We start from the raw sequence: 27,425 nt of genomic DNA on the forward strand, positions 1-27,425 counted from the left end.
TGCACATTTTATTGAAGGATAGCTCTATAAACATTGAGCACAGCATGCTCAATACACGGAGACAGGGAACAAATTTGGAATCCAACCGAACAAATTTGCCATGCAATCAGTGGGTTGATTCCATTTGGCAACGTCAATATACTACATGTAATTTGTATGAAAAGAAGTTGCTGCAGTAATTTTCGAAAAGTATACAGACTGCTGAGGCATGCAAAATGCAATTTTTATTGCAACTTCTAAAACATAACTTCTACGAGAAGAGGATCAAACCTTTTGTAAATCGCCTCATTTTTAATCTGGATTCCATAATACACAACTTTCTACGTTCTGATATTTTTCGAATATTACACTCCAAAGATGAAAACTCTATATCGATTTCAGTGCAATTGTTCTTGTAGTCTAGTGAGAAAGTAACGGACTATGTACTAGCTTTATCTGTTTATTTAGTGTAGTCAGTGGCGTGGCATGTTAACTTTCTTTTCAGATGAGAAAAGTATTCATAAAGCACGAAGTGTAATTGCTTTCCTAAAGATTTTTTGATCAACGCGTGGAACTTTGCTTGTTGAAGACAACAACCTCGAATTGGACACGCTGTTGAAGTATAATTTTATCGTAAGTCAAATTTGCTACAACCAGAGATGCTAAGACCAATCTTCCTACTAAGAGAGCCACAAAGGGCATGTGAGCCTCGATTCCATGTACAATCATAATATAGAAAAAAAAATGAAAATGCATCGCAATAGGGTGATCATTTTCAGAAAGATGCATTCTTCAACAGAGGTAATGTAATTGTCTCATCTTTTCTTAGAACCCATCTGTTTCATCATATTCTGTAGCCCATTCAGGCCACCCAGCTGGTTCAGCATATTTGGAGGAAGTGCATTGACTAGCGACTTAAATGAGTCACGGTTGTTAGTTAATGGTCTCCTGAACGGCAATTTGCTCCACATTTTGGCAATTCTCTTGTGCTCCTCCAACACGTCCACCACTTCCTTGACAGGTCTGCCAGATCCTCGAGCGATACGGTTGATCCGCGACTTGTTCATCAACTTTGGGTTCGTGTTGTCAAGCTCTACAAGTAGACAACAAGAGTCAAATAAGTTTCAGGATTCATGTCCAGCCTGGTTACTGAACAGAAAGTTTTGCGATAGCTCACCTTTTTCAGTCATGGAGTCCATGATCGTCATGTACCTCTTAATCTTTGCTTGACCTTCCTTTTCCTTTCCTTTTTCAATAAACTGGGCACTAAGACCAGGTATCATAGAAAAGAGCTGCAAGACACAATTAGATTATTAGGAACGGTTAAAATGCTATAATGAACTAAAATCTTGTATGTGCTTAGTATAGTTCTTGCTTATGACATGTTATAGCTAAGCTGTAGACAGCTCAAATCTTCCTCTTGCTAACAAAGAATTTACTATTAATCTAATTACAATAACACAAAAAACAAATTTATTCAAGATCAAATCAATAATAGGATAGCTAACCTGCCCAAGAGGACCCATATTCTGGAGATTCTGGAACATCTCATACAAAAGTCTGAGAGTGAAAGCTCCTTTAGTCAGCTTCGGCAAGACTTCATCAGCTGGCATAACATCTTGGATCTTGTCCATCAAGCCAGACAAGTCTCCCATGCCTGATAAGAAACAAGAATTAATTATTGCATGGTATATTCAATTTCCTCTGCTGACCTAATAGGCGACTAACAAATGGTTTCACGTCGAAGACTTCAAAATTTGGAATATGCTCTCCAGTTCCAATAAATATGACCGGGCTTCTTGTAGCTGCAACCCTGGAAGAAAAAAGAGACAAGAATGTGAAAAAAGGCTATCAGAATCTTCACCTATTTACTCGCTAGATATATACATAGGAAATAGCATAAAGTGGAATATGCAAGACAATAATACTCGCGCTAAGTGCACCCCCGCCTTTTGCATGCCCATCCATTTTTGTAATAATAACAGAACCAATGGAAGCACTCTGTTTAAATGCTTGCGCCTGATCAAATGCAGCCTGACCAATACTACCATCCATCACAAATATCACTAGGTTTGGTTTCTGCATACGAAAAAAAGGATTCAATTCTCATTAGTGTTGCAAAAGACCCCAATGAATATAACGGAGATTATGGATTTGGGAATACCGTAGCCTCTGAAACTTGGAGCATTTGTTCAAAGAGAGCAGCTTCCTGCTTGTGACGTCCACTTGTATCTACAATAATGAGATCACACTTTTCTTTTCTGAATTTATCCACACCCTCAATAGCAATTTTCATAGGATCTGACTCGATGTAGCTGCAAGAACAAAATAGCTCATCTCTGTAAATTTTAGGTGCAGATTTTTACAATAATAAAATATTTGGAAGACATTAAGCACCTTCCGTAGAAGGGTATCTTGGCTTTTGCTGCATTCTGTTTCAACTGATCAAAAGCATCGGCTTGGAATGTATCGGCACAAACAAGTGCTGGACTAAACCCTTTCCACCGATAGTAATCTGCATACTTTGTACAAGTAGTGGTTTTTCCGGAACCTACATTTGTGAAAAGTCGATCAATTTTTTGTTAAAAAAAACGTCCATATTGTGTCATACGAAAGAACGCGAAAAAATGATAAACAAAAATAGTGACGATTTAGACATCTAAACAGCAGCCAACATATAAACTTGACTACTATTTTTATACAAAGTATTGATAAAACATAGCAAGAGCATACAAACTGCATCTCCAGAGTCCAGACAAATCTACTCTCGTATCGTTTTCATACATCCAAACTTCACACGTAAGAAAGTAATTCTTGACAAGAGAAACTAACCCTGCAAGCCGACGAACATGACCACGTTGGGCTTCCCTTTGCTGGGGGTGAAGGCCGGCTTCCCTGGATCCAGCATTCTGCATAGCTCACCGGCGACGGCCTGGAGAGGAAAAAGAAAATCACAATAGAACTTAGCTCCCGGATTAGGGATTTAGCGCTCGCGAGGGGTCGTTCTCGATCGGGTATACATGTAACGAACCGTGTGTATGACGCGGCGCTTGTCGGTGCCCGCGGCGAGCGCGTCGAGGTTGACGGTGCTCTTGATGCCAGCCTTGACGTCGCGCACCGTCTCGAAGCGGACGTCGGCCTGCAGGAGCGCGCGCGAGATCTCGTTGAGGCAGTCGGCGAGCACCTTGTCGTCCACCACGGTCGCGTCCTTCATCCGCGCCAGCGCGCGGGCGATGCTCCCGCCCAGCTGCGCGAGCACCATCTCGGCCGGCGGCGAGACGATCGGGTCGGTCGGAAGGCCCAGGCGGCTACTAGTGTGCGTGTGCCAACGCAGATCGGAAGGCGCGGGTTCGCGGTCGCGACGACTTGAGTTGACAGAATAGAGGTGCGGGTACGCGAATATATGGAGGGCTGCTCCTGCGATGACCAGGAAGTAGTACGACTCGGTTTAATTTCCGTCTCAGTTTCCGTGCGGGTCTCGGCCGCCGAGTCCGTGCCGTCTGCCCGGGCCTTCGGGTCTTCGCTTTCCCGTACGAGGAGGAGGTGATGAGCGATAGAGCCGGAGGCCCGCAAAGACCAGTTGGGCCGGCCTATGGGGATGGTGGCCCACTGGCCCTGAGACCTGTCTAGTCCAACCTTGGCCGAGTCCGAGTGCGCGCCAGCAGGCCCGCCGATAAAACTCATCGTGCGCGCCGCCGTTCCGGTCCACGGCGCCGCCGTTTCCCTTCTTTCTCCGGTTTGCCCCGCGGCTTGCTCTTACTGCATGTCACAGACGGTCTGATCCGCGGAACCCTAGAGGACTAGCAGATAAGCACAGCTGGAGTCGAGCCCGCGATCGTGGTCGTTCCCGGTCCAATCGCAGCCATGGATTTCATGAAGGTGCTCGATCAGACCGTCCGGGAGATGTAAGAGCAAGCCGCGTTTCTTGCGATTCCTTTTCCTTTGCTTTTGCTAAGAGAAATTTCTCCTATGAAAATGAAATTTTGGTTTAAAAAACTTTTTCATGACTACCTTTTATTTATATTTATGAAGAAAGAGGGAGGTGAACCTCAAGGTCCTCAAGGTGCCGGAAATCGAGCAAAAGGTTAGGGTTTTTCTTCTCCGGATTCTGCCCGATGTCGTCGATTTCTTCCTTTTCTTGTTTTGAATTGTTTGGGTCAGGTTCTTGATGCCACAAGCGATGAGCCATGGGGGCCTCACTTGTCCGACTTGGCAGACATTGCCCGGGCCACCAAAAGATAGTGGGTGCCAAAGCTCAATTTTCGCCCCACCTCACTTTTTTTTTTCTAAAATAAAGTATGACTATATTGTGATTTGGGCTGCAGTGATGAATGTTCAATGATCATGAATGCGCTGCGGCAACGGCTGGGGGACACTGGTGCGAATTGGCGTCATGTGTATAAGGTCAGTTTTTTAAAGAGAAATGATAATGTGGAGTTAATTGCTGATGAATTCACTGTTTGTATTTTCTCTTCATAAGTTGTTCTTTTATCTCCTTTTGTAGGCATTGGCTGTGATTGAGTATCTTCTTGCTAATGGTACTGAACGTGCTGTCGATGAAATTACTGACAATAGCTCACAGATTGCGGTATGTGCCAGCATCTTTGAAATTTCACTGCTTATAAAAACTGATCTCGTCTAACATTTGCTTTTTATGGGAAGAAACTTACGAGTTTCGAGTATGTGGAGTCCAATGGAAAAGATGCTGGGCTCAACGTGCGAAAGAAGGCTGAAACAGTTCTATCAATTGTGGATGACAGGGAGAAACTTCAACAAGTCAGGGAGAAGGCTGCTGCTTCGAGGGATAAGTAAGACATTCACGTCTGACTTACTGATGCAGCACCTTTCTTTTAGCAGATTAGCAGAATTCTCATCTTGACATGGATGGACTTCGTGTGTAGGTACTTTGGTTTGTCATCGACTGGGGTAACATACAAGTCAAGCGCAGCATCATTTGGCAGTGGCAGCTACTCATCTGGTGGTCGCTATGGAAGCGCACATAGTTCAAAGGAAGCTGACGCATCCAGGGATAGCTACAGAGGCAACATCCGTAAAGAACCAATTTCGGATTTCAGAAGCACTAGACAAATGTCGATAGGAGGACACACGAGCAGTACAACTGAATATAAATCAAGAAAGGGACAAGGGCGTCGCAGGAGGTACCTCTCTAATCCTTATATGTTGGTGTTATTTATCTACTTATTGAACAATGAATTAAAGATCGTCAAATCTACTCTTAAGTGTTCATTGTGTTATGTTGTAGAAATCAAGATTCCTCAACATCACACCTAAAATCATCATCAAATCTTAGCTCCACATCTGGAGGCCCAAGTTCACAGAAAGTGAACAACGAAGATGACGATGACTTCAACCCACGAGGGCCTTCCGCACCAGGTCCGTATTCCTACTTCACCTCCAACATTCTATTGTGATTGTATTATTAGAGTGGTTCCTTTCTGCTGGAGCCAATTGTTATTTTGCAATATGTGTTTTGATGCTGGCAACCACGTCACACTGCTTCTGGTTATCAGATAGTGACATGAGGCACATAGAATTTTCTATGAATTTATTTTACTAATCTCTATCTTTGAAATGAACTGAACAGCTACTGCAAGCTATAATCACGTGGATCTCTTTGGACAAAGTTTAATGGATGACCTTGTTAACAAGACTGCATCTACTTCAAGAGCACTGCAAAATGTTGGAACTGCTTCTTTACCAGAAGTTGATTTATTTGCTGATACAGATTTCCAGTCTGCTAATGCTCCACTAGAGTTGGCAACTGCTTCTCGCTCTCAGGTTTACCATGGCCTAATGTCTAGTGATTTTTTACTAATTCATTTTACTTTACGCCTCTTATAGTTATTTATGATTTATCTATCCTATATAAATATGATACAGAAATTTTCTCATGGTAAAAGAGAATAATAACTAAAAAGGACTGTAAGTTATGGGGACAGACCTTGTTAGTGACACAGTAATGGATTTCACAACATTGCATTGGTACATGAGGAATTTATTCTAATTTCTATGGATTTGCATGATTGACACTTTGCATAATTGATCGGCGAAACACTTGGCAAGATTACAAGTCCATTGGAACTTATATTATCAGAAATTTTCTAACACACTGCTTCTTTCCAGATGTTATCACATGAAAATATTGATCTATTTGCAGGCAGATCATCATTTGCTGGTTCTGCTAATTCAGATACAGGATTCTCAGTACGTGGTAGCCCTAATAAATCTTCAGACCTTATGCCATCATCCCTTACACATTCCAATGCCTCTGCTTTTGATCCATTTCAACCATCCTTTGTGACATCATTCCCTTCGTACACTGAGTTCTCAGTGCATGACGCCCCAGGCAAATCCAAAACCCCCTCACATCAGCATTCCAGCGCTGCAGATTTTGATCCTTTTGCTGCAATTCCAGTGAAGACTCTTGATGAATCTGACTCCTTCAGTGCATTCTCTTCAAATACGGTTTCAGGTCAAACTAAAACGGAAAGTTTAAAATGTTCTTATCGTAGTCCTTTTGAGGAGCTGAATTTTGGTGCCTTTACTTCACATACGGAATCGCCTAGAACAATTGCCACCAAACTCATGAATAAATCCCCCACAAAGCTGGAGCCGGCCTCCATGTCAGAATCAAAATCAGATGTGAAGAAAGGGGCTTTTCAGGTCAAGTCTGGCATATGGGCTGATTCTTTGAGTCGTGGGCTGATTGATTTGAATATAACTGCCTGTAAGTATCTCTACATTATTCCACTAAAAAAAGTATGTACTCTTTTTTATGCATGTTTTTGGTGGTGCCCTGCATGTCACTTATCTGGTATAGAAACTTTATTATTAGCTGTATCAAAGCATGAATATATATATCACATGAGCTGCAGTCCAAGTTCTACACGCTCTCTATCAGTAGGAACAAAATTTACCACAAGTAAACATACTTCAAGACTGTACATTGTGTGTTTTTATTCATAAATGATGCCTATTATTCCCTACTCAGTTCGCAAAACAACTGGAGGCAAGATTACACTCGGTACAGTAAGACTGCAGGAGAAAGGAGTTGAGCAAGCTTACGAGTACATGTTATTGTAGCTTATGAGTGTTTATTGTTTAATCATTACATGCAGCAAAGAAGGTCGATCTTTCAGATGTAGGGGTTGTTGGGAAATTGAGCGACGGATCTGAGGATAAAGGCCCAGCTGTTCCATGGTGCACGGCGACAACAATGGGCACCGGATCAGGCATGCAAGGCAGGTCTGGTTCTCTATCGTCCACAGGATCCACCGGTGGAACTGATAATTTCCAGCAGCAGCAGTTTGGAAGCTTCAAGTGATCCTCAGGAGTCAGGATCTTCTTGTGTGAGAGTGTATCGTTATCCACGGTTCTTGCAGAGTTGCAGTATCCGACTTCCTGAATCATTTATGCAGTATTGCTCCTGACATCTCATCAACGATCAAGTGTTTCTGAGATGGCCAGTTCTAGTATTGCAAAATAACTATCATCTTCGCCCTTGATAGTGTTCAAGAAAAAATATTCGCCCTTGATGTGCTATAGTTCTGTATCTATTAGTTCATCCAAAGTAAATCTGTATGTGCGCACTGTGAATAAAGCATTTGGATTTTCCTTTTGATAGTTTTTTTTGGGTATCTCACTTCTCAATAGCGCAAGCAGGAGTCCTGTAACTTACCTCCTCTACTGTATAGTGTACACCCGAAATTAGGGGTAAGTTATATACAATTATTCAAACTTCAGTATGATAATAGATAATACTAGGGATAATGCAGAATGTATGAATTGTAATGAAATGATAAACCCCTTAAGGCCATCGAGTACTGGTATTTCGCGTTGGCTACGGATGAAAATGGTATGACTCTCAATTTTTTTTTAGTAAATATCCCAAGTAATGATCAGTGAAATGTCAGCTATTTCTCATTTTTACACTAGGATTCAAATGGCTGCTTATGGGCTAACCTTCTGTTTGACAAATTATTACATGAAGAAGAAGTCGTCAATCGACAAATCCAAGCTCTTGCTGTACCACAAATTCACAATACTTTTTTTTTTGGGGGGGGGGGGGGGGGGGGGGGGGGTGAAGCGCTCCGCTTATTTGACACGCGGGCCGCGCCCGCGCGACGTGCCCGATGAAAACTAGCGCCCCGCCACGACTTTGATCGATGACGGTCACTTCCAGAACCTCTTCCGCCTCTCCTTGCCTTTCTCCTTGTGCTCCGCCGTGTCGGACTTGTTCGCCTTCTTGTCCCGCGAGAAGGACCGGAACGAGAGCAGCCTCGACCTGGAGGCAGCAGCCACGCTCGCGCCCGGCTTCTCCTCGTGCAGTGGGCTTCCGCGGCCGTCGTCGGACGCCTCCGAGTCGTGCGCCGGCGGTGGCGTGGTGCAGCCTGATCCGGGCTTTACGGCCTCGACGTCCGGCTCCGTCTCGGGCGCGGCCCGCGCGTTGCGATCTCCGGTTCGCGGCGCCGGCGCGACGTCGCGCTGTGGTGGCGGCCGCGTCCCCCGTGGTGTCGTGGGCCACGAGGCGTCTGTTCCGGGCGTAGGCTTCTCCTCCTCCAGCTGCGTTACGGTTCCACCTGCGCCGTGAGCCTCCTGGCTCGGCTGCTCATCCTGATCACCCGCAGCTGCACCTGCCTCGTTCTTCGCATTATTGTCCGGGTCCTGGATCCTCGCGGCGTCGACGTCTGGTGATGCAGATGGCGGCACAGCTCCGGTCGCCGGCCGGTGCGGTAGTGCCGACGCCGTAGAGGGAGCCTCGACGCCGATGGTGCCTTCCCTCATGCAAGAATGTAGGCAGGGACATCAGGGAGCAAGAATTGAGCCAGCTGATGATCAAGCATAACCGTCGACGTGCAGAGCACCTGGACGAAAATAAGGAACAACGGTGCGCCCCTCCCCTGATGGCAAGTCAGCCAAGACGAAGAGGGTAACAGTTCATGGACCATGGACGTTAATATTGAGCAGCTGAATGTCGCTGCACCGACGACACGGTCACAGGAAGTTTAAGTTCTAGCATAAGGGAGGCTGACGAGGCGACGACAAGCTCATAGTTGCAGCGGATGGAGGCCAGGCACATACGACGAACACACACGGTCATCCAGCAGGTAGCTTTTCAAGTTGCAGATGTCTGCATTTTTTCTGATGCAACTTCACAAAATGTATCTCATTTATTACGTGAACTACTGAGAACGTGTTCCGGGGCATCGAATGTGCTCCGTTCCAAGGAATCGGAACGATGCAAAAGAAACCAATACTCACTGAATTGCAGTTTTGGCCTATGGACCTCAGCCAAATAGCCATGGGTACTGTACACAGCTATGAACCGTCAAAATCATACTATTTCTCACCATTTGCCAACACTGATGCAGGTTGCTTCTTCGCGTTCTCTCCGTTCATCCTCTTGTTGGCCGCCTTATCAGCTTCTCTGGCCGCGTCGATGTCCTCCTTGCTCAGGAAGCTCGGCTGGTTGGTTGAAGACAGCAGCCTTGCCCACATCCTATCGGTTATCCTCACCTTGTTCCTCGTTGATGTTACCCTCTGTTGTCAGGATAAATTTCGGAGTCATATTAATCGGAAATATAAGAAGGGAATAGTTTTGTGGTTGTCCCCCTCGTAAAGAAATCCTAATCATGAATTTCTCCAGAACTTCCCTTCTAGAAGACAAATCCCATCTCTTGTGAAAGTAAACTACAGATCCAATTTTAGTTGAGCTTCAAGATCTACCTAGGTTCTTTGCAAATTTTCAGACCAAATGCACTGCGATGTAATTGCTACAGATGAGGTGTTGACTCCATATGTGCTCCTTTAAACACAAGGCTTGTTCAGAACTATACAGAGTTGAATTCATTTCTTTTTGGGTATGCAGCAAGCAAAAGTGTGTCAAGCGATGAAGCAAGCAAAAAAGTTTGGGCATCTTAGCATGATTTATGATGACACCTATCTCTGCCACAAAGAAACTAAATTAGAAATTCGCTGGCCCAGAGGAAATACTGGTGGCCCCAACCTCGAATACTCGTTTCCTAAAACTTGCATTCAACTGGCAGCAAGGAGCATACTATCACTATCCATATTTACGGAAGGATACAGTGGAAGTTATACTCACATGAAATGGTATATACGCATGCCTGCCATTGACCATTCCGACTGTAAAGCTGTATCCTGCCATTGCACCATGAATGGCACTATGTGCGAGCAGTGTGCAATAGACATTGTCTGATGCATTGCTTGGAATAGCACGGATCATGTAAGTTGGATCTGCATTGGAAAGGAAAAAAAGTTCTTGTCATATTCCATGACACTTAAGTACAAACTAACACCATGTTGAAGAAGTAAACATGAGGAATTACCAATGTATTTAATAGTCATTTCCATCTTCTTGCCCTTGCAATAATCCTACAAAGTAACAATGAACATTAAATAAGCTTTGAGCAACACCATGCAAACACTAATCAGCAAGACACCAAAAAGAAGAACAAGAAACATGAAGGTTCCACTGATAACAGTAGTACCACATAGCATGCATGGCTCCACACCATGAGGTTGTCGAGCTCCTAAGCTATACATACCCTTGTAAGCTTTACAGATACTTGCATGCATGATGCATCTAGCTTATAAAGTATACAAATTCATAATTTGCATACAAGATTACAAGGCGGGAAATATTTAATTAATTCAACTTTGACCTGCGCTAAAGTTTTGAGCATTGTAAATAAGTTGTGAACAGAGCTTGTGAAAACTCATAAACATCTTATGGTGATTCATGCAGCTAATTAAGTAACCACGCTCTGAAGTCTGAACCTCCAACCTCCACCTAGACTTATATATATGTTATTTAACTGACTAGCACAAGAAAAGTGCAGGTTTTAGAAATGAGGGGATATGGCAGAATACTGAGTTCACATAATATTTGTACTTGGATATTAAAACCTATACCGGGTATTATCCAAACTTGCATATGGTAGACTTGTTTCAAACCCAAGAGAACCACGTGTACATTCTTGTATTTTAGTGGAAATTAGAAAGATTTGCACAAAGTGCATGTCAAACTGGCATTTCAAGCAATCATAGATATAAAAGGTGGAATCAAAATGGATTATACTGATGAAAAATGACTAATATAAATGTACCTTGATCTTGTGAGTCAACCAGAGACCAACATCAAGAAGCAGCTTATTTCCAGAGGCATCTTGCTGATCTGCAGCAGGTATACTTTGAGCAATAAGATTCTGTCCTGCTCCCTCAGCCACCACAATAACCATGTGGTTGTTCTCCTTCAACCTCCTATCTATATACTCGAATAGTCCACCCTCCCCTTCCAAATAGAAGGGAGACTCTGGAATCAAGCAGCAGTCCTACATAAGATGGACATGAATAATTAGTTCCACTACAAACAAGATAAATGATGTGACAGAATATTAGTGGTCGTATTTACACACTAACAGAATTCAGAAGGGCAACAGGGCATGTAAAACAGGACACTTGAAGAAACTAAAAAATGATTGGAATAGTTTAGGTAAAATAGAAGCTATTAACTCACCACATCTCTGCTTGCAAGAGTAGCATACATGGCAATAAACCCTGCATCAGAGAGGAAGTATCACAGTAAGGACAATGCAAAGCAATAGTGAAAACGGAAAAAAAAAAGATAACCAGGAATCCATTATTCTGCACAAGGGGGTAAACATTCAGTTCATAGGCAGGAAAACTAACCACTATAACGACCCATAAGCTTCACTAAACCTATCCCATTTTCAGCACTTGAAGCTTCCACATGAGCTGCATTGATGGCACGCTGGGCCTCCTCTACAGCAGTATCGAAACCAAATGACTTGTCTATAACCTAACAATAGGTGTATACAAAAAATCAGCATTGATCCAGGTCTCTTCACTACAATCTTTCAAATCAAGACGTGGGCAGCAAAAGCTTCTTTGAAAGCACAAAAAAAAATTACCGCTATATCATTATCAATTGTCTTGGGAATGCCAGCAACAGCTACTTGTAGACCACGTCTTCGAATTTCCTGCAGTAATTGTAAAAATAGAACATAATAAGAAATAACTTCTGGATTCAAATTCTTCACGTGCTTGAGCATACTTGGACCAATGGTACAGAAGTTCACGTGCAGTTTGACAACATATGAAGTTCTGAACAGCATATGAAGTACCTTGTATATCTCATATGCACCCTTCTGAGTTCCATCTCCTCCGATAATGTACACCTAGATGGCACAGAAGGATATTTACTCAAACCTCCAATATAATAAGGATTATATAAAGACTAGTGATCAGCAACAGCAAACACACACCTGATTAATTCCACGATCTTGAATGTTGTCAACAATCTTTTTGGTATCATGGCCACCACGTGATGTTCCAAGAACTGTACCACCTCGCTTGTGGATATCATTCACACTCTTTGGTGTCATGGGAAGATAATTGCTTGAATAGAAACCCTTGTATCCGTTCTGCAAAATTGCTTACAGCTTGTTACACGGTACGTCGATAGCAGAAAAATTTCATGCATAGACTACAAGTACAGAAAAATTTCATATCTCTGATTCACTGCAATCAGGATGTGTACATTATCATGGCAAAAACACTAGCTAGCAAATAGTTCATAGCAGTTGGTAATGTGAATCACAAAAATTGTGCACCTATGTTCGGACATAAAAAATCTGAAGTTCCCAACCTGCAACTAGTACAGCACAGTGCAGCCAAAATGAATTATTAACTGAGTTTAAATTTGCAAAACTCATATTGATTTATTGCAAGAGTCTAACAGGCGAAATATCAAGATTTGCCATCTTTTTTAGAAAGAAAGAAATAAAGGACCAGTTAAAAAAACTGTGGAAGAAATTGTGACACATTATATCATCCAAAATCTATACAGGTAATCTGGAATGACTCAAACCTGTATTCCGAAGACATTGCTAACATTGTACATGTGGGACAAGCCACACACCAACTCTCTGATGACGGTATTAAGCCCAGGGCAAAGGCCTCCACATGTTACAATGCAAGCTTTCACTTCTTCTGATTCAAAATACACCTGAGATTTGAATATTATGTTAGATTATATGTATAATGTGCTGCTCACAAAAAGGTATAGGTGAATATCAAAGGCATCATACTCTCTGACGAGGTCCAGCACGTCGGAAGTGGACTCCTCGTGGACTGTTCTTCTGAACAACCACCTATAGTAGCACAAAGAACACGTCATTTTACAGACACAACTCAAACAAACAACATTGACACATGGAACCATCAAATGCGGTATTATTATAATACCTTTTCAGGTACTGTATCATCTGCATTGACAAAATACTGCCTGGTGAATGTGTGAACAGAAAATTCAGTTTACATATTGCACAACGAACAAAATTAGAGGTTATCAAAAAGATATAGAAAAGTCAAATAGAAAGAAAATCCTCACTTGACAGTTGAATACGCCGGATGATCTTGCAAAGGATTGGGAAAAGTCTGGCAGGAAATTCAAACAGGGAAACTATTAGCTATTAATGCCCGTGATGTCACCTTGAAAACGAGATCATTTAAACTTAAAATTAAACAGAACGTCCTGTGAATGGGCACATAGATGATTTACAACAGCAGGGACAGGATGTCAACTAATACAAGTAATTCCTTCCACTCTTCCAGAAGCATGTAAATAAGACGCCAAAGTGTCAAATACGAACAATCACCTCTCGCGAAAGAAAGGAGCCGAGGGGCGACGCCGCCGCCGCCACCGTTTGCGGCCCCCGTTCCCTCGCCTCCGGCCTCGCTGCCGGTGGTGACGAGGAGCGAGGGTCCGTCTTTTCAACAGATCGCCTATCTTCGTAGGGTCTTAGTCGAGTCCACCTAGGTCTAGGGTTTGCTCGCCGTCAATATTCGGTGGTGGAGTTAGGTTTTGCCGGAGGAGTGTGGCTCCTCTGCGGCTTGCTTTTCCTGGCGACGCCGGCGATGCGGAAGCGACGGCGGCGCAGCGGAATAATTTCTCCCAGCCTCTTCCGTTCTCCGATGGCGATCTACTCCGACGTCAACGGAGAGGCTGGGGAGACCTGACCAGGAGTCGAGGGCCGGCGCATCGTCGTCTTCTTCAGGTGATGATGTTGTTGACCCTGTTAATCTCGAGTAAGATGATCTTTGGTGAAAATCTGAGCTTTGCTCGGGTTGCCGGCGGTGGAATAGAAGGATGCGTCGTGGGTACGGGAGTTGGCCGATGCGCCTGGGAGGCAGTGTACTCGGCTGATTCGCCTAGAAGTAAGCCCTCATTTGCGGCCTCCACCTTGTGGAGATTGGCTCTGGTGCCCGACGACGATTGGGAAGCAGCTTCGGCGGCGGTGACGAACGGATCTCTGAAGGCTTCGAGGAAGATGAACATGAGCTTTGGACTTCTTTGTAATTTTCCTTTTTTTAGGTCTTGTTTGTAAAAGGGCCGGTGTAATGCACTAATATCACTACATATTCCTTCTAAAAAAAGATGCAAGGGAGCATGAGATCCGCACGACAACCTCAGGTTCGCTACGAATTCGGCAAGTAATATTTGCATTTCTATTACTAGATCACACCCAGGCACCCAGCTAATGAGCTGCCTCCACCTGGCAAGAGCCGCCAAAGTACCCGAAAATGCAGCTCGCGCCTCAAGCAATCCCCGGATATTTCCAAATATAAAAACCGCCGGGTAACAAACAAAAACTTCATCTAAATAACTTTTGAAATGGTACCAAAGCGAAAGCTGGCTGAATCGAGATCCTCGATCCCATCACACGCATCGTTGCGATTCATAGTAGCAATTTTCACCCAGGAGCAACAGATCAGGCAACAGAGCAAACGGAGAGCGCGGGAGAGGGGTGCTGCGGCACTCACGGGGAGGTCGGGTAGGTAGTCGGTCAGGTGCGGGACGTCGTCGAGCACGTATCCGTAGTCGCCCTCCTCGAGCTTGACGAAGGCGGCGTCGTCGTCGTGGAGGTCCAGGGCCGAAGCGTTGCGGAGCGCGCGGAGATTCGGGTACGAGTCGCGGGAGATCCGGACGCACGTCGCCGAGAACGGCAGCGCCGCCTTCCCGGGCGCCTGCTCCTGGAACGGGCGCTGCGCCGGGGAGTCGTGGTCCGCCTCCACCGCCACGCCCAGCCCGGCCTCCGCCGCCGCCTCCTCCTCCTCCTTGGGCAGGATGATGTGGGACGACGCCATTGGAGCGCTCCCCCGAGTCCCCAGACGCTTCTCGATCGAGCTCCCCCTGCTCGGCTGTGGGTCTCTCGCGGGGGTTAAAAAATGGTTTCCTCTCACCGGAAAGCCGACGGGAAAGAAGCGCGGGTTTTAAATAGTCGTCGGCGAGGGGCGAAGCGGAGCGAAGCGTGAAGGGGAAAGGGGAGAAGGGTCCGGAGCTTTGGAGGGGAGAAGGGGAGAAGTGGTTTCTGCTGTCCACGATGGCGGGGGCTGACGGTGACGCCGCCGGTGTTGCAGGTGTTGAAATGGCATGGCAAATTGGCAATCCTTTCAAAAAAACTGAAACGGCATGGCCGCATAGGGCGTGATTGTTTCTGTGATTTTCTTCTTGCGAGAATTTTTTGTGGTTGACTTGTCGACTAGAGATTTGTGCACAAGTGTAGCCTGTGAAAACGAACGTAGATGGAGGCATTGGTTTGCGAGTAGTAAATCCTTCCTCCGATGTAAAGTATGAGCTCACTAGGTTCGCCCTAATTCAAAGTTTTTAAACGTGACTAATAATATCTAGATTTGTATAGATAGATGGTATAAAAAATAGTATTACTAGATTCCTTACGAATAATATCTGAGTATTACTAGATTGATGGTATAAAAACTAGTATTACTTTGTTAATGTTTACTAGCATATTAGGCATCACCCAACAATTACATGTGAACGCCATCGTGTGCCCTATGCCGAGGAAAGAGAAAGGAAAAAACAATCAAACTATATACTAGTCTCGCTTATTATGGTCTTGTTTAGTTGCAAAATTCAAAATTTCAAATCTATCATATCGAACGGGAATCTTACATGCATGGGGTATTAAATCTAGGCGAAATAAAAAACTAATTGCATAGTTTGCTTGTAAATTACGAGACGAATCTAATGAGCCCAATTAGGCCATGAGTAGGCACTAAATTGCTACAGTAATTGCTACAATAACTATGTGCCGACGATAGATTAATTAGGCTCATTAGATTTGTCTCGTAGTTTACAAACAAGTTCTATAATTAATTTTGTAATTAATCTATATTTAATATTTAAAATATAAAAAAAATTCATTTCAAAAAATTTACGGATGCAACTAAACAAGGCCACTGGCGGAGCTTCATTGGGGCCAGGGCCCCCCTGGCCAATGAAAATTTCCACTACGTGAATAGTAAAATGACTACTGTTCATTACTGTAGCAAAAGAGTGGCCCCCCCTCATTTGTCTAAAATTCAAGGTCAAGCTCCGCCACTGAACAAGGCCTATATAAAACAAGGCAACAAGAGTCAACCTAATTTGCGTGACATTTGTGGTCTAAGAAAACTGTTTCCAACGGTGGCCTTATATTTTCTGACATTTGTCGACGGGGAGAAATACGCAAGGCACATTGAACTGAGACGAAGTAGACGAGATATAGGACCTAGGACATTGGCACATGCAACAACGAGTACGTGCAAGTCAGCAAGTCAGCAATCTGGGTCCGGCATGCTGAGCCTGCGATGGTTCTTCTTTCCTCGGGTCGGGTCCATCCGGTGGGCGGCCTCGTCCCTGGATTTCTCTACCGACGGCGACGGGGCCCTGCCACCAAGCGGGAAGCCGCCAGCCGGTGCTGGAGTTCACGAGCGGGCGCGTCGATTGGGCTGGGCGGTTTGGTCTTGGTTCTCGCGCATCTCGGCACATGACCTGATGACCTTTGTTTAGCTTTTCAGAAAGTTTCGGCTACACTACGTGGTTTTTGCAGAAATGGACGGTGCGCACTGCGCATGGCTTCACCGTGGACGAAGCATGTCGCGGCTGCCGGGAAGTTCAAAGCAAAACTGAAAAAAAAACAAAAAAAACAGGTGCATGTTTCGATGGATTGACGCGAGCCGCGTACGTAGATATTCAAAATTCCAGAACTAGTTTTGACCGGGCGATCGAGTCCATTCCCGGTTGCCAGAAGGCCCAGACAGGAGGTTTTTTCAAATCCACGTCCCTGTGGCCAGCGGAGGGTTTTTACGTTCAACGTGGACGCACTTTTCCCTAGTTATATCCCCCAATTTATTTATTTCTTTTCACGCGCTCAGGGAAAAAGGTGTATGGTCCAAATTAAAGCTTCTGGAATCAGGAAATTGGGACACGCTCTTGGCATCCTTTTGTATGGTCATGAGAGCGACACGAGCATCTAGAGAGTCTAGACCATGGCGATGGAGCGGCCTGATTGTGCTGGTACTACCACCGGATCAGAACGAACCATATGCAAAGTGTCGTCCGCCCATAGATCGACAACATGCAAATGCGCCTACCTAGGTTTTGGGCCAAAAGGCAACGGCCGGCAGCATCCACCCTCAGGCGAATGGGAGTGTCACAATCGTTGTCACTTAATTTTTCTTTCTTTTTTTTATTTTTATCTTTGACGAGGTACTACTACCACGGCAACAGGTGGATATCAATGTGTGTTTAACGAAACGGCTCGTCCGTAAAACTCTAAAAAATCTTGATCATTCCATGGCTAGGGATAGCAATTGCACCCGCGGATACGGGCACCTGCGGATTTTGGACCCGATGGGTGCGGATGCGGGTGGACCCGCACCACCCGCACGGGTGCGGGTTTAGGATTTCACCCGCGGGTGAACCCGTACCCGCACCATATCTATAAACTGCGCCCAATTCAACAATCTTTATCATGTAAATACATGGATACCCTGTCTCATTCTAATTGTTGTGCTGTTGGATTATGATTTGTCGCAGTGGAGACTTTTGAACTTATGGATTATTGCTTTGTTGCTAGCTAAACTCAGCTTTTTGTCTGTTCAAATTATGAATCTACTTTTATAGTATATCTTGACAAATCCGCGGGCACCTGAAACCTGCCCGAAACCCGACGGGTGCGGGTGCAAAAATCCACCCACGGATTTGTCGCGGGCGGGTTTTTCCTGGCTCCGCGGGTTTCGGTGCGGGCGGGTTTTCACCGCACCCGCACCCGAATTCGCGGGTGCCATCCCTATCCATGGGCCTGAATTAAGGCAAACACTAGAAACCCTGGCTTTGCCGCGCCCTAGTTGAGTGGCCAGTGTGCCACTTTTTGATGGTGTACAAGTGTATTATGCTTATTTATGTATTTACAATCTTGCAGTGGATATGCAGTTGCCGATTAAATGGTTGAAGCATATAAGAGTTTCATATATAGATATACTATTTATTTTTAATCTTTCATCCCTGGTCACACAAATAAAATTGCACAATTGAAGAGATTGCTTCATAGAAAATCATGAGAATCCTTCGAAGAATTCAATGTAAGAGGAGCCTTTGAAGATTAGAGTTGTGCACTATATGTGGACCTTAAAAAAAGAACCCAGGATTAATCATTCTTCATGCCTTGATTGATATAACAGTATCGCTTTTCTAAATATATAAATATTGTATAACAATCAAATAGCAAGTAGAATTTACATCATTGGTAAATTTTGTATTGCAGACGTTGCTCTTGATCGTTTTATATTTTTTTTCTTTTTGCTTCCTTATTTTTGATACAAAGAGGCCTTCTTGCTCCTCTTGCACCTTTTTCATATTGGTTTTCCATCATCCACAAGAGTAAACACTTGAAACAATCAAGTTGTCATAAGTTGCCATCCACTAATAGTAAGCTCCAATATTATCCTCACTACAGAATACGAAACACAGATTGCAAAGTGAATCTGAGTGCTCAATGTTTAGAGGAGAAAATGTTGTATGATTCAGTAAGATGAGTATCTTAATTTTTTAAGGCAGGCTGGGGAAGTAACTCCTATTAATTAGAGCATAAATTGGGTTTTGCAAGCTCTGCTACATGGCAAGAAGCATAAAAAATTACCAGCATATTTGTTCACACTGGTAGCTGCTTACACATTGCAGGTTGCAATGGATGAGTGGTCAGTGTGGTTAGATTAAATGTGGAACCATAACACGAATAGGCAGAGGAACCAGATCATGCTCATATCTTGGCTTAGTGGTTACCCAAGTAAATCTCAAAATTAGTTTACATTTCTGTTCTTTATGTATCATATATAACTCAACAAGCCAGAAATCAATCTATAACACAAGGATTGAAAAATGAAATTTTGTTGACGCCATTTGCAGGATAGGAATAGAAGAAAAATAGGTCCCTTTATAAATTAAATATGCTATACGCCTGGGAGCTTGGCATTTTGTCGAACACCTTGTTGGCAGTGGAGGTAACGTCGACTATGGCCACTGGAGGGATGGTGCAGTAAATAATATAAGAATCTGCAGATCTTTCTTAATACCGAGAAATCTGTAGGAATATGTACTCCAAGAAAACATTTCAGTAGCTAATTGGCGGTACTAGTGGTAGATAACCCCAAGCTCCTGTTGGTTGTATCCGCCTATTCATCCTACAAGTCTGAAAAATCAAAGGAATTTAAGGCTCCACAACAGAAACAGAGAAAAACAGAGACTGACACCTTGCTAGCAGCTGCTATGACATGCAAGATCAAGAACCTGTAAAAGAAATGTTTTTTTTCTCCATTGTGAAATCCAATAAGCACATGTCGCTAGCAAATCAGATTCTTCACAATAAGAAAACGCTAAAGATTTTTATCAGAACTGCAGTCATGAGCATCTGAGAAAAAAAGACCTGCAGGATGAATAGGAAAGCTCAGACCTGCATGACACAGCATCTCAATCTCATATTCTCATCTGTAGTTTCAATTTGGACCATTTTCTTGCTCCCTCTGCTGATCTGCACAAACCACAGAAAAACGAACAGAGGGTGTGATGCTCAGCCTGCGCGGGTCTTTAAATTCGTTGGGGCATTTACACAAGCACAGAGTGCAGCAGCATCACACCCGTAGTTAATCTGCAAAAGAATACATAATTACATATACAACATGCAAGAATCGTGAGATTACAAGCCAGCGATGGATGAGCAAAGAGAGAGCAGGTAGCAGCTCACCATAGCTAGACGACTTGCAGCCACAGGATGGATGAGGTCCACCACGGACCGGCTGGGAAGTTCTGGCTCCGCCGCGCCCCATGGCGACCGTTGCGAGGAGAATGGGAGGTAGTGCCCAAGTTGCTGCAGATCCACCGTGACGCCGCCGCGCCGCCAGGGTCGCCACTCGCCAGGCCACCGTTGCTTCCACGGACGGGAATCGCCACCACTGCCTTTCCCACCACCAAGATTTACCATGGCGCTGCGCCACTTCCAGGGTGGCCGCTGGTGCTCGCACCACAATGTGGACTTGCAGTCATGCGAGCTGCTCGTAAAGCTCACCCCGTCACTTAACTGTAGGAGCTCTTTCTTGGCACTACCGTCGCATCGATCTGCAGCTCGCGTGGCTCCATGGGCCGTGGCCACGATGATTTAGTGGCAGAGGCAGCCAAGGAGGTGGAGCAGAACATTGGCCTGGAGCCATAGCACAGCTTTGGGCCTTGCCTGCGCTCGCAGCCGCAGCCTTGCAGCAGCACCCAAGCACCTCTTGGCCCAATGTGATGTTCTCTGCCTTTGGCTCAGCTGCCGGTGAAGTGGACTGGAGGGAGCTTCTGTTGCGCCTCAACAGCCGCAGAGGCGATGGGGCAGGCGGCGACGAGCCCCACGCCACTGCTCACGTTGTTTCCCCACGGCGAGCGGAAGAACGTAGTCACGGAACCCAGATGATGCGGAGCCGATGCGCGACCGCCGGCACACGCGGAGGCACGGCACATCCATTAGCGCGAGCGAAGCTGGCGAACAGCAATTAACTTATCAGCCTAAACAGTTCTTGCAAATTGGGGAATATTGAAAATCTTAACCCACCCAGTTTGGAGGATCGAAGAGACATTAAGATCATACCTAGACACAGAATTTCTGTCCTTCTATAGTGAAAAGTAAAACCATGAATGATTACTCTTGGTTTATTGCAATATGATCAGCAATAGTTTCTCACTTTCTCTTGGTTCATTCCAGAAAGCACATTTCAATCGTATAGACTCTACCCTCTGTTCTTCTACAATGAAAAGTAAAACCAAGCATGATTTCAAGTCGATGTTCTGTCAAGATGAACAGAGCTTCATTGCAACATGACACATGAAAAAACTGAGCTAAGCAATTAATAGGAACATCATTACCTCTAGGATAGAAGCCCAGAAAAATTATCAGCGTGGCTGTTCACACTGCTTATGCATTGGAACATATATGAGTGGCTAGTGTGATTAGAGGAAATATGCTAGCATAACATGAATGGCCATATAGAGGAAGCAGAACATGCTCATATATGGTCTGGTGGTTACCCTAGGAAATCTCAAAATAACTGCCCCTTTTCTTTTAATATATACCTATCAACGAGTTAGTATAAACAATTCCATCTCTTACACCAGCCTTGCAAAAATAATTTTTTGTTGACGTTATTTGCAGGACAGGGATAGAAGAAGAAAGTTATCTTCATGAAGGGCCAGAATCTCATGGGAGTAGTACCCAATACCAACGGTGATGAATGATAGGTACGCTACGCTTAAATTAGAGTTGCTATATTATATGTATGGGAGCTTGTAATTTACGAAGTGCAGTGCCAGCACATTTGTGATTATCAGATGCCACTGTAAAATACGTTAGAATAGGTTGGGCATTTTGTCGAGCACGTTGCAGGCAGTGGAGGCAACCTCAGCTACGGCCGCTGCGGCCTTGGAGGGATGGCGCAGGAACAGGAGCCGTAGCTGGAGCTGCTGTGTGAGCTACTTGTGCGCTCACCTTCCGTTGGGCAGCGAGGCTGGCAGAGGGAGACAAGGAGATCTTACTTAGCGCCTCCATCGCGTTGAAGTTGCAAGCAGCCGGGAAGACGGCGCCAAGCGTGGTGGAGCCCGGCGCGGCTGCAACCCACCGGTCCGCCGTCGCTGGGGGCCGGGGTTCCGCGGGGGAGGTGGCCGGAGCATGATGGCCGTCGCCACAGGGAGAGGAGCAGCAAGCGGGGGGCAAGGGCGAGGCGGAGCGAGCGGGCTCGGCCTCGGCACCATGGGGTTGGAGCAGAGGCCGCCGCCGGCGCGCCGCGGGCACCGTCGAGGGCGAGCCGGGCGGGAGCAGGGTGCGGCTCAGGTGGAGGTGAGGGGCGGCAGCTGACGCAGGCGTCGGGAAAAACGGGCGGGCATCAGCCGGGGGCAGGGTGCGTGCGAGGCTGGTGCGGCGGCGGCGGCGCGCTCCAGGACGAGGACGCGCCAGGCTTGAGCGGGCAGAGGAGGAGCTCGGCGGAGGAGGAGCTCGGCCGCCAGACGAATGGTCTAGATAGATGAGATACGTGCCCGCTTTTGGACAGCCCGATCAAAATCCAGTGGCTGCAAAAACGAGGCGACGTGGCCCAATCACTGCTCAAAAAGTTCACCAGATTTAGGTCTATAGAGATAGAGATGGCACAAATGGATATCAATGTGTGCGTTTAATAATAAAAAAATCTCCGCGGTGCCATACTGCCATCCCTGACCACGGGCCTGAATTAAGGCAAACATGGCACAAATGGATATCAATGTGTGCGTTTAATAAAAAAAAATCTCTGGATTCCATGGGCCTGAGAAGGAAACGCGCCCACCAATAAAATCCACCAACTAAAAACAGCGAGACAGCTCTGCTTCCTTCCGACTCGGGTGCCACCTGTTTCCATATTCCGCCTTCTTTTTTTCTTTTGAGTAAATTACACAAGTGGTCCCTCTAGTATGTCATCTAGGTTTCTAAACTCTTAAAATATATTTTCAGATCCTTGAACTTGTTCCAGATGTCACATAGGTCCATAATCTCTCAAATTGCATTTTTAGATCCATAAACTTATCCTGCGGTGTGATGCGGGTACCTAAACTCTCGAGATGCTAATTTTAATTTAATATAGATGTTGTTTTACTAATTTAAGTTAATAAAAAGTATTTTACTACTTTAAATTTAATAAATTTGCTATTTTAATTTTATTAAAAATGAGAACAAATTGTCTTAATTAATATCCACTGTTAACATCAAATGATCTGGATTAACCCATGATGTATGATTAATAAGTAGCTAATTTAGAATTAAAATGGTCTTAGTGGATTTAGTAGTAACATTTCTAAATGAATAGGCTGGAAAAAATAGTTTAATAAATGGTCTATTTTTAATACAATTAATTAGTAACAATTTCTAGGATATGAAAATTCACCTTGAGAGTTTAGGGATCGAAAAAATACATTAAGATAGGTTTGGGGACCCGAAGATGCATCTTGAGAATTTATGGACCCGAATGACACCTCCGAACAAATTTAGAGATCTAAAAATGCATTTTGAGAATTTAGGGACTTAGAAGACATCTCAAGACAAGTTCAAGGACGACCCATCTATTTTACTTTTTTTTAAAGCACTCAGAAGCACTAGGAGTCATTTAAGATTTTGGACACCCACGCTGATCAGACTCAACGCAGACGAGGCTGCTCGAGTAGTCTCGAAACGCGCTATACTGGGCACTCACACCACACACACGCGCACACACACCCACACACGCCTCAGCATCCGGTGGGAAAATCCCATGTCGAGCAGAGCTGGAACGCGGGACCGGCGGCCTCCACACCTGGAGTGCGCGTCAACCGAGCTATGCTCGGTCCCCCATATTCCGCCTTCTGCTGCTGGGGTTTGGAACATGCTATGATTCTAGCGCGCACATTTTCCAAAAAAAGAATCTCGAATGCATGAAGTGCTAAATGAAGTCTATTTACAATTTTTTTTTAAGGATTAGTGTATTTTTTTCGTGATGAATCTAATGACGATAATTAATTAATAATTGGCTATAATGATGCCACAGTAACCATTCTTTAATTATACGGTCAAAAGTCTTATTAGATTCTTCAAAATTCCTAGTACAAAGTTCTAAAATTAATTTTATAAAATAACTTTATTTAATACCGTAATTAGCGGTCAAATTTTCTAGCACTACACTAGCTAGCGCGAGAGCCAAACAGGGCCAAAATCGCTCTCGGCTCTTCCCATTTCTCGCGTCCCCGGGCCAAGGGAGAAGAGACCACGAGTCCACGACCAAGGCTACCTACCCGGCCCGGCCACGGCCACTCCCCTCCCGCCTCCCCTGTCCCCTCCCTCGATCCACGTTTGTCCATCTCCCTGCCTCCGCGGATCTGCTCGTCCTGGAAGGAGGCGAGGATTCGCTAACTGCTGTGGTAGTGGGAACTGGAAAATGAGGATTCGCGACGAATTGGGAGACGGTGAAGGGGTGCTGGCGGGGCAGCAGGAGCAGGAGGAGGAGGTCGTACGTTTGAAGGCGAAGCGCGCGCTCGTCGGCGCCGGCGCGAGGGTGCTGTTCTACCCGACGCTGCTGTACAACGTCCTGCGCAACCGGTTGGAGGCGGACTTCCGGTGGTGGGATCGCGTCGACCAGGTGGTGCTTCCTTGCTTTAATTTGTTCGGCGCAGATTGTGTGGTTATTCCGTATGTTATTATAGCCTATAGGCTCTGCTTTAATTTGCTTGCGAGTGGCAACGTGTGGTTGTTGACTTGTTTCTGTGGAATCAATACACTAGTGTTGGTGTTGGATTTGTCATGCTCGGGTTGTTGGGTGTGTTTTTTCTATCGCACTTCCCTCTGAAATTGTGTCATCTCCTATTTTTTTTTGCCTTTGCGTTGTTAGCCTCGTAGTAATGTGCTTAAGAAAGTTTTTTACTTAGCAGTTGGGAAATCTGCGCCTTGTTTCCTCCTCTTATGAGCAGTGGTTGTTCTCGTGGTTACTTTGTCAGATGTGTTCCAATTCAACCCAGTTGTGTAATCAGGTTGTGGATAGGTATCCGTCAACATGTATGTTTACTTGTTTAGTGTCAGCTCATCCTATAGTATTTTGGTACCCTATTTGGCACCGTGAATGCCTGGATGGATATGCACATACTTAGGACCACAGAGGCAGAGAGAACTGCCTTAACACTAGTAGCAACAGGAAATGTCCAGTTATGATCTTGATTGGTGTTGTTAGTTGTTTCGTTTTTGTCTCACAGAACCTAGTATTCTAAATTTCTATTCCTGTATTGTGCACTCTAAAATGCCGCCTGGTTTTTCATTCTCCATCCAGATTATTTTACTTGGCGCTGTTCCGTTTCAAAGTGATGTTCCACGTTTGAAGCAACTAGGAGTTCGAGGAGTTGTAACGTTGAGTGAACCTTATGAGACTCTTGTCCCAACATCTTTATACCAGGTAACTATTCCATTTATTTGGTAGTTGCGTGACTTCATCTGTGTTTAAATTTTGATAGAGTTGTCATGTTAGAATCTTTGGACTAGAGTGCAATTACATCTGTGTTATGGCTGGTTTAGAGTTTAGAGCACTATCAACTGAGTTCTTGCGCATAAACTGCATATGCAGGGAGTAAAACAAGCATATGTCATGAGTAACTACCCGTCCTTTTTTGTAGGCCCATGAGATTGAGCACCTGGTAATTCCAACAAGAGATTATCTGTTTGCACCTTCGCTTGAGGATATTTCTCAAGCCATATATTTCATCCACTGTAAGTTATCACCCTTTCTTGTTTATATCTATGAAAAAAATACATGAGGGAAAATTCACTCTTCCTGAAACATAAGTACATAACCCCAGTCCTGATTAGTTCAACATTCTTTTTTGCCCGGTATCTATGCTACATTTTATTATGGAATATTTTCTTCAATGAGTAGATATTGAATTATAGGAAGGAGAGCTACACTCAAATTTAGGGAAGCAAAGCAGGTGGCACATAACTCTGATAAGGAAAGCTGGTTATATCTTATGAGCAAATGGTAAACTAATATTTGGGGAATCAGATATCTATTGCCAACTAGATTCTGATGTAGTAGGTAAATTGCAGCACTATCTTTAATGCATAGCGCATTCCACAACTTCAGGACTACTACTTCAGTACTAAGGTTTGGTTAGATGTCGTTGTATATGATGTCATGCATGACAATTAGGTGAGATTATCATACATCTGCCAATGAAAATATTGGAAGTAAGCTAGCCATTACATGGTGGCTGTCTGTCGTTCAAACAAACTGGAACTCTCTTTTTAAAAAAATGGAACTCTATCCTACCAAAGCACGTCTATGGGTTTTTCTTGCCCAAAATTCTTAATTTGTATGCGACAAACAATGATCTACGTGCATCTCGAATTGGTAGATTCAACATTTAGCTGCCTGTTTTTCAGGTAATGCATCACAAGGTGGTACTACCTATGTCCACTGTAAAGCAGGAAGAGGGCGTAGCACCACTATTGTATTGTGCTACTTGGTAGGATGAACTTCATTTGTAGTTGAACTCAATAATACACATACCCCCAAATAGTTTCCTGACGACAATCCTCTTGTTGCAGATTAAATACAGGAGCATGACCCCTGAAGCAGCTTTGGATCATGTCCGATCCATTAGGCCTAGAGTACTTTTGGCACCATCGCAGTGGCAGGTATGAAGTCTCTTTTGGGATTGCATTCTAAATAATTATAACAAATGTGCTAAGATGCTTCATGACAACTGACACAATTCGCAGGCTATTAACACATTTAGGACTCTCGTCGCTGGACAACTTCCAGTAAGAAGTACAAACCTGGGCAGTTTCCTAGAAGCCGTTGAAGCTTGTCGCACAAACACAGAAAATGATGAGTACCATGCAATGGAGTTTGATAACGAAAACAGCAGTTTACTAATAACTCAAATTATGCTACATAGGCCAGCCAGCCCCACTCAGTCCATCGATGCGGTCCTTATAACAGAAGCAGATCTTGAGGGCTATGATAAGTATGTCGATATGAGAAAGGATGCATTGGAAGTAGCCACTCGCAGGCCCATCATGAGGAGATTGTCCTGCCTCTTTGGCTCCCTGAAACTTAATAACAGCAACTGTGTGCCACCACCAAGCCGGTTCACAGAGGTTCACGCGTGCTAGCCTTCTTTCCCCAGTTTCCCGTGTTGTGAATGAAAACTTGAAGAGAGATAGGTGCATCTCTAGATAAGCCATCAGCCAAATAGGATTGTAGAAGCTGCGGAGTTTCTACAGCCATGGCAATGCCATCGGGAAGAAAGTTGTGTGCATATACATAGAGGTTTTAGTCCTTAGCGTAGAGTTGTGAATACGTTGATTATCCTTGTTTTTCCTCGAAAACTTGTGATTCAATTGCACCATTGTTCCATTGGAATAAAAAGGCAATTCCAGGTTCCAGCCAACGGAATGGAGGCAAAATGACCTCGATTCCATCAATTCTTGAGCAAAATGACCTCGATTCCATCAATTCTTGACAAT

General features: G+C 44.6%; 5 protein-coding genes across 21 annotated transcripts; 2 read left to right on the forward strand and 3 right to left on the reverse strand.

Annotated features, from left to right (window-relative positions):
- Positions 1-639: 639 nt before the first annotated feature.
- On the reverse strand, positions 640-3,295 carry LOC120710738 (signal recognition particle 54 kDa protein 2-like). The gene is made up of 9 exons (XM_039996329.1): positions 3,011-3,295; positions 2,812-2,911; positions 2,377-2,530; positions 2,144-2,294; positions 1,910-2,058; positions 1,692-1,792; positions 1,488-1,636; positions 1,157-1,271; positions 640-1,072 (listed from the first exon to the last, which is right to left on the reverse strand). Exons 1-9 carry the CDS (start codon positions 3,239-3,241, stop codon positions 795-797), a joined length of 1,428 nt encoding a protein of 475 aa, XP_039852263.1. The 5' UTR covers positions 3,242-3,295; the 3' UTR covers positions 640-794.
- Positions 3,296-3,584: 289 nt separating this feature from the next.
- On the forward strand, positions 3,585-7,742 carry LOC120707973 (clathrin interactor EPSIN 1-like). Of its 5 annotated transcripts, none has more exons than XM_039993036.1 (11): positions 3,586-3,884; positions 4,012-4,063; positions 4,141-4,220; positions 4,305-4,383; positions 4,484-4,567; positions 4,642-4,787; positions 4,881-5,138; positions 5,243-5,373; positions 5,585-5,778; positions 6,124-6,727; positions 6,992-7,742. In XM_039993036.1, the coding sequence occupies exons 1-11, from the start codon at positions 3,844-3,846 to the stop codon at positions 7,081-7,083; spliced, it is 1,761 nt and encodes a 586-aa protein (XP_039848970.1). In that variant the 5' UTR covers positions 3,586-3,843; the 3' UTR covers positions 7,084-7,742. The 5 variants fall into 5 exon arrangements, with proteins under 5 accessions (XP_039848968.1, XP_039848972.1, XP_039848970.1 ...); XM_039993035.1 differs by having other exon boundaries at positions 3,589-3,884; positions 7,119-7,742; XM_039993034.1 differs by having other exon boundaries at positions 3,585-3,884; positions 6,124-7,742.
- A 415-nt stretch (positions 7,743-8,157) lies between these two features.
- LOC120707976 (ATP-dependent 6-phosphofructokinase 6-like) lies at positions 8,158-15,448 on the reverse strand. The gene is made up of 15 exons (XM_039993044.1): positions 14,869-15,448; positions 13,436-13,482; positions 13,291-13,330; positions 13,134-13,196; positions 12,914-13,051; positions 12,309-12,467; positions 12,168-12,221; positions 11,955-12,023; positions 11,713-11,842; positions 11,540-11,580; positions 11,130-11,354; positions 10,350-10,395; positions 10,106-10,257; positions 9,351-9,540; positions 8,158-8,774 (listed from the first exon to the last, which is right to left on the reverse strand). The coding sequence occupies exons 1-15, from the start codon at positions 15,190-15,192 to the stop codon at positions 8,173-8,175; spliced, it is 2,280 nt and encodes a 759-aa protein (XP_039848978.1). The 5' UTR covers positions 15,193-15,448; the 3' UTR covers positions 8,158-8,172.
- A 3,163-nt stretch (positions 15,449-18,611) lies between these two features.
- LOC120707975 lies at positions 18,612-22,436 on the reverse strand. Of its 13 annotated transcripts, none has more exons than XR_005689205.1 (4): positions 20,130-22,429; positions 20,023-20,033; positions 19,839-19,916; positions 19,128-19,577 (listed from the first exon to the last, which is right to left on the reverse strand). XR_005689205.1 is itself a non-coding variant. In XM_039993041.1 (3 exons), exons 1-3 carry the CDS (start codon positions 20,364-20,366, stop codon positions 18,837-18,839), a joined length of 318 nt encoding a protein of 105 aa, XP_039848975.1. In that variant the 5' UTR covers positions 20,367-22,429; the 3' UTR covers positions 18,612-18,836. The 13 variants fall into 13 exon arrangements, 4 of the variants coding, with proteins under 4 accessions (XP_039848975.1, XP_039848973.1, XP_039848974.1 ...); XR_005689204.1 differs by having other exon boundaries at positions 19,128-19,675; XR_005689201.1 differs by lacking the exon at positions 19,128-19,577 and adding an exon at positions 18,612-18,839 and having other exon boundaries at positions 19,839-20,033; positions 20,130-22,428.
- A 1,696-nt stretch (positions 22,437-24,132) lies between these two features.
- On the forward strand, positions 24,133-27,383 carry LOC120707977 (phosphatidylglycerophosphate phosphatase PTPMT2-like). Its single transcript, XM_039993045.1, has 6 exons — positions 24,133-24,549; positions 25,231-25,353; positions 25,571-25,664; positions 26,337-26,419; positions 26,502-26,591; positions 26,676-27,383. Exons 1-6 carry the CDS (start codon positions 24,349-24,351, stop codon positions 27,069-27,071), a joined length of 987 nt encoding a protein of 328 aa, XP_039848979.1. The 5' UTR covers positions 24,133-24,348; the 3' UTR covers positions 27,072-27,383.
- Positions 27,384-27,425: the final 42 nt, after the last annotated feature.

The sequence above is a fragment of the Panicum virgatum genome, chromosome 5K, assembly GCF_016808335.1.
Source record: "Panicum virgatum strain AP13 chromosome 5K, P.virgatum_v5, whole genome shotgun sequence".
NCBI classification, from domain to species: Eukaryota; Viridiplantae; Streptophyta; class Magnoliopsida; order Poales; family Poaceae; genus Panicum; species Panicum virgatum.

Coding starts and splice junctions, on each gene's coding strand:
- LOC120707977 (XM_039993045.1), top strand. CDS start 24,349: ATGAGGATTCGCGACGAATTGGGAGACGGTGAAGGGGTGCTGGCGGGG. Junction 25,354..25,570: donor TCCCAACATCTTTATACCAG/GTAACTATTCCA, acceptor CCTTTTTTGTAG/GCCCATGAGATTGAGCACCT. Junction 26,420..26,501: donor CTATTGTATTGTGCTACTTG/GTAGGATGAACT, acceptor CTCTTGTTGCAG/ATTAAATACAGGAGCATGAC.
- LOC120707975 (XM_039993039.1), bottom strand. CDS start 20,366: ATGGTAAATCTTGGTGGTGGGAAAGGCAGTGGTGGCGATTCCCGTCCG. Junction 19,917..20,129: donor CTGCAAGTCGTCTAGCTATG/GTGAGCTGCTAC, acceptor TGGTTTGTGCAG/ATCAGCAGAGGGAGCAAGAA. Junction 19,578..19,838: donor TGAGATGCTGTGTCATGCAG/GTCTGAGCTTTC, acceptor TTGATTTTTCAG/ACTTGTAGGATGAATAGGCG.
- LOC120710738 (XM_039996329.1), bottom strand. CDS start 3,241: ATGGTGCTCGCGCAGCTGGGCGGGAGCATCGCCCGCGCGCTGGCGCGG. Junction 2,059..2,143: donor TCCAAGTTTCAGAGGCTACG/GTATTCCCAAAT, acceptor TTTCGTATGCAG/AAACCAAACCTAGTGATATT. Junction 1,637..1,691: donor ATTTGTTAGTCGCCTATTAG/GTCAGCAGAGGA, acceptor GTTTCTTATCAG/GCATGGGAGACTTGTCTGGC.
- LOC120707976 (XM_039993044.1), bottom strand. CDS start 15,192: ATGGCGTCGTCCCACATCATCCTGCCCAAGGAGGAGGAGGAGGCGGCG. Junction 11,843..11,954: donor CAATTGATAATGATATAGCG/GTAATTTTTTTT, acceptor ACCTATTGTTAG/GTTATAGACAAGTCATTTGG. Junction 10,258..10,349: donor AATGACTATTAAATACATTG/GTAATTCCTCAT, acceptor TTTCCAATGCAG/ATCCAACTTACATGATCCGT.
- LOC120707973 (XM_039993034.1), top strand. CDS start 3,844: ATGGATTTCATGAAGGTGCTCGATCAGACCGTCCGGGAGAT. Junction 3,885..4,011: donor GATCAGACCGTCCGGGAGAT/GTAAGAGCAAGC, acceptor ATATTTATGAAG/AAAGAGGGAGGTGAACCTCA. Junction 4,788..4,880: donor GCTGCTGCTTCGAGGGATAA/GTAAGACATTCA, acceptor CTTCGTGTGTAG/GTACTTTGGTTTGTCATCGA.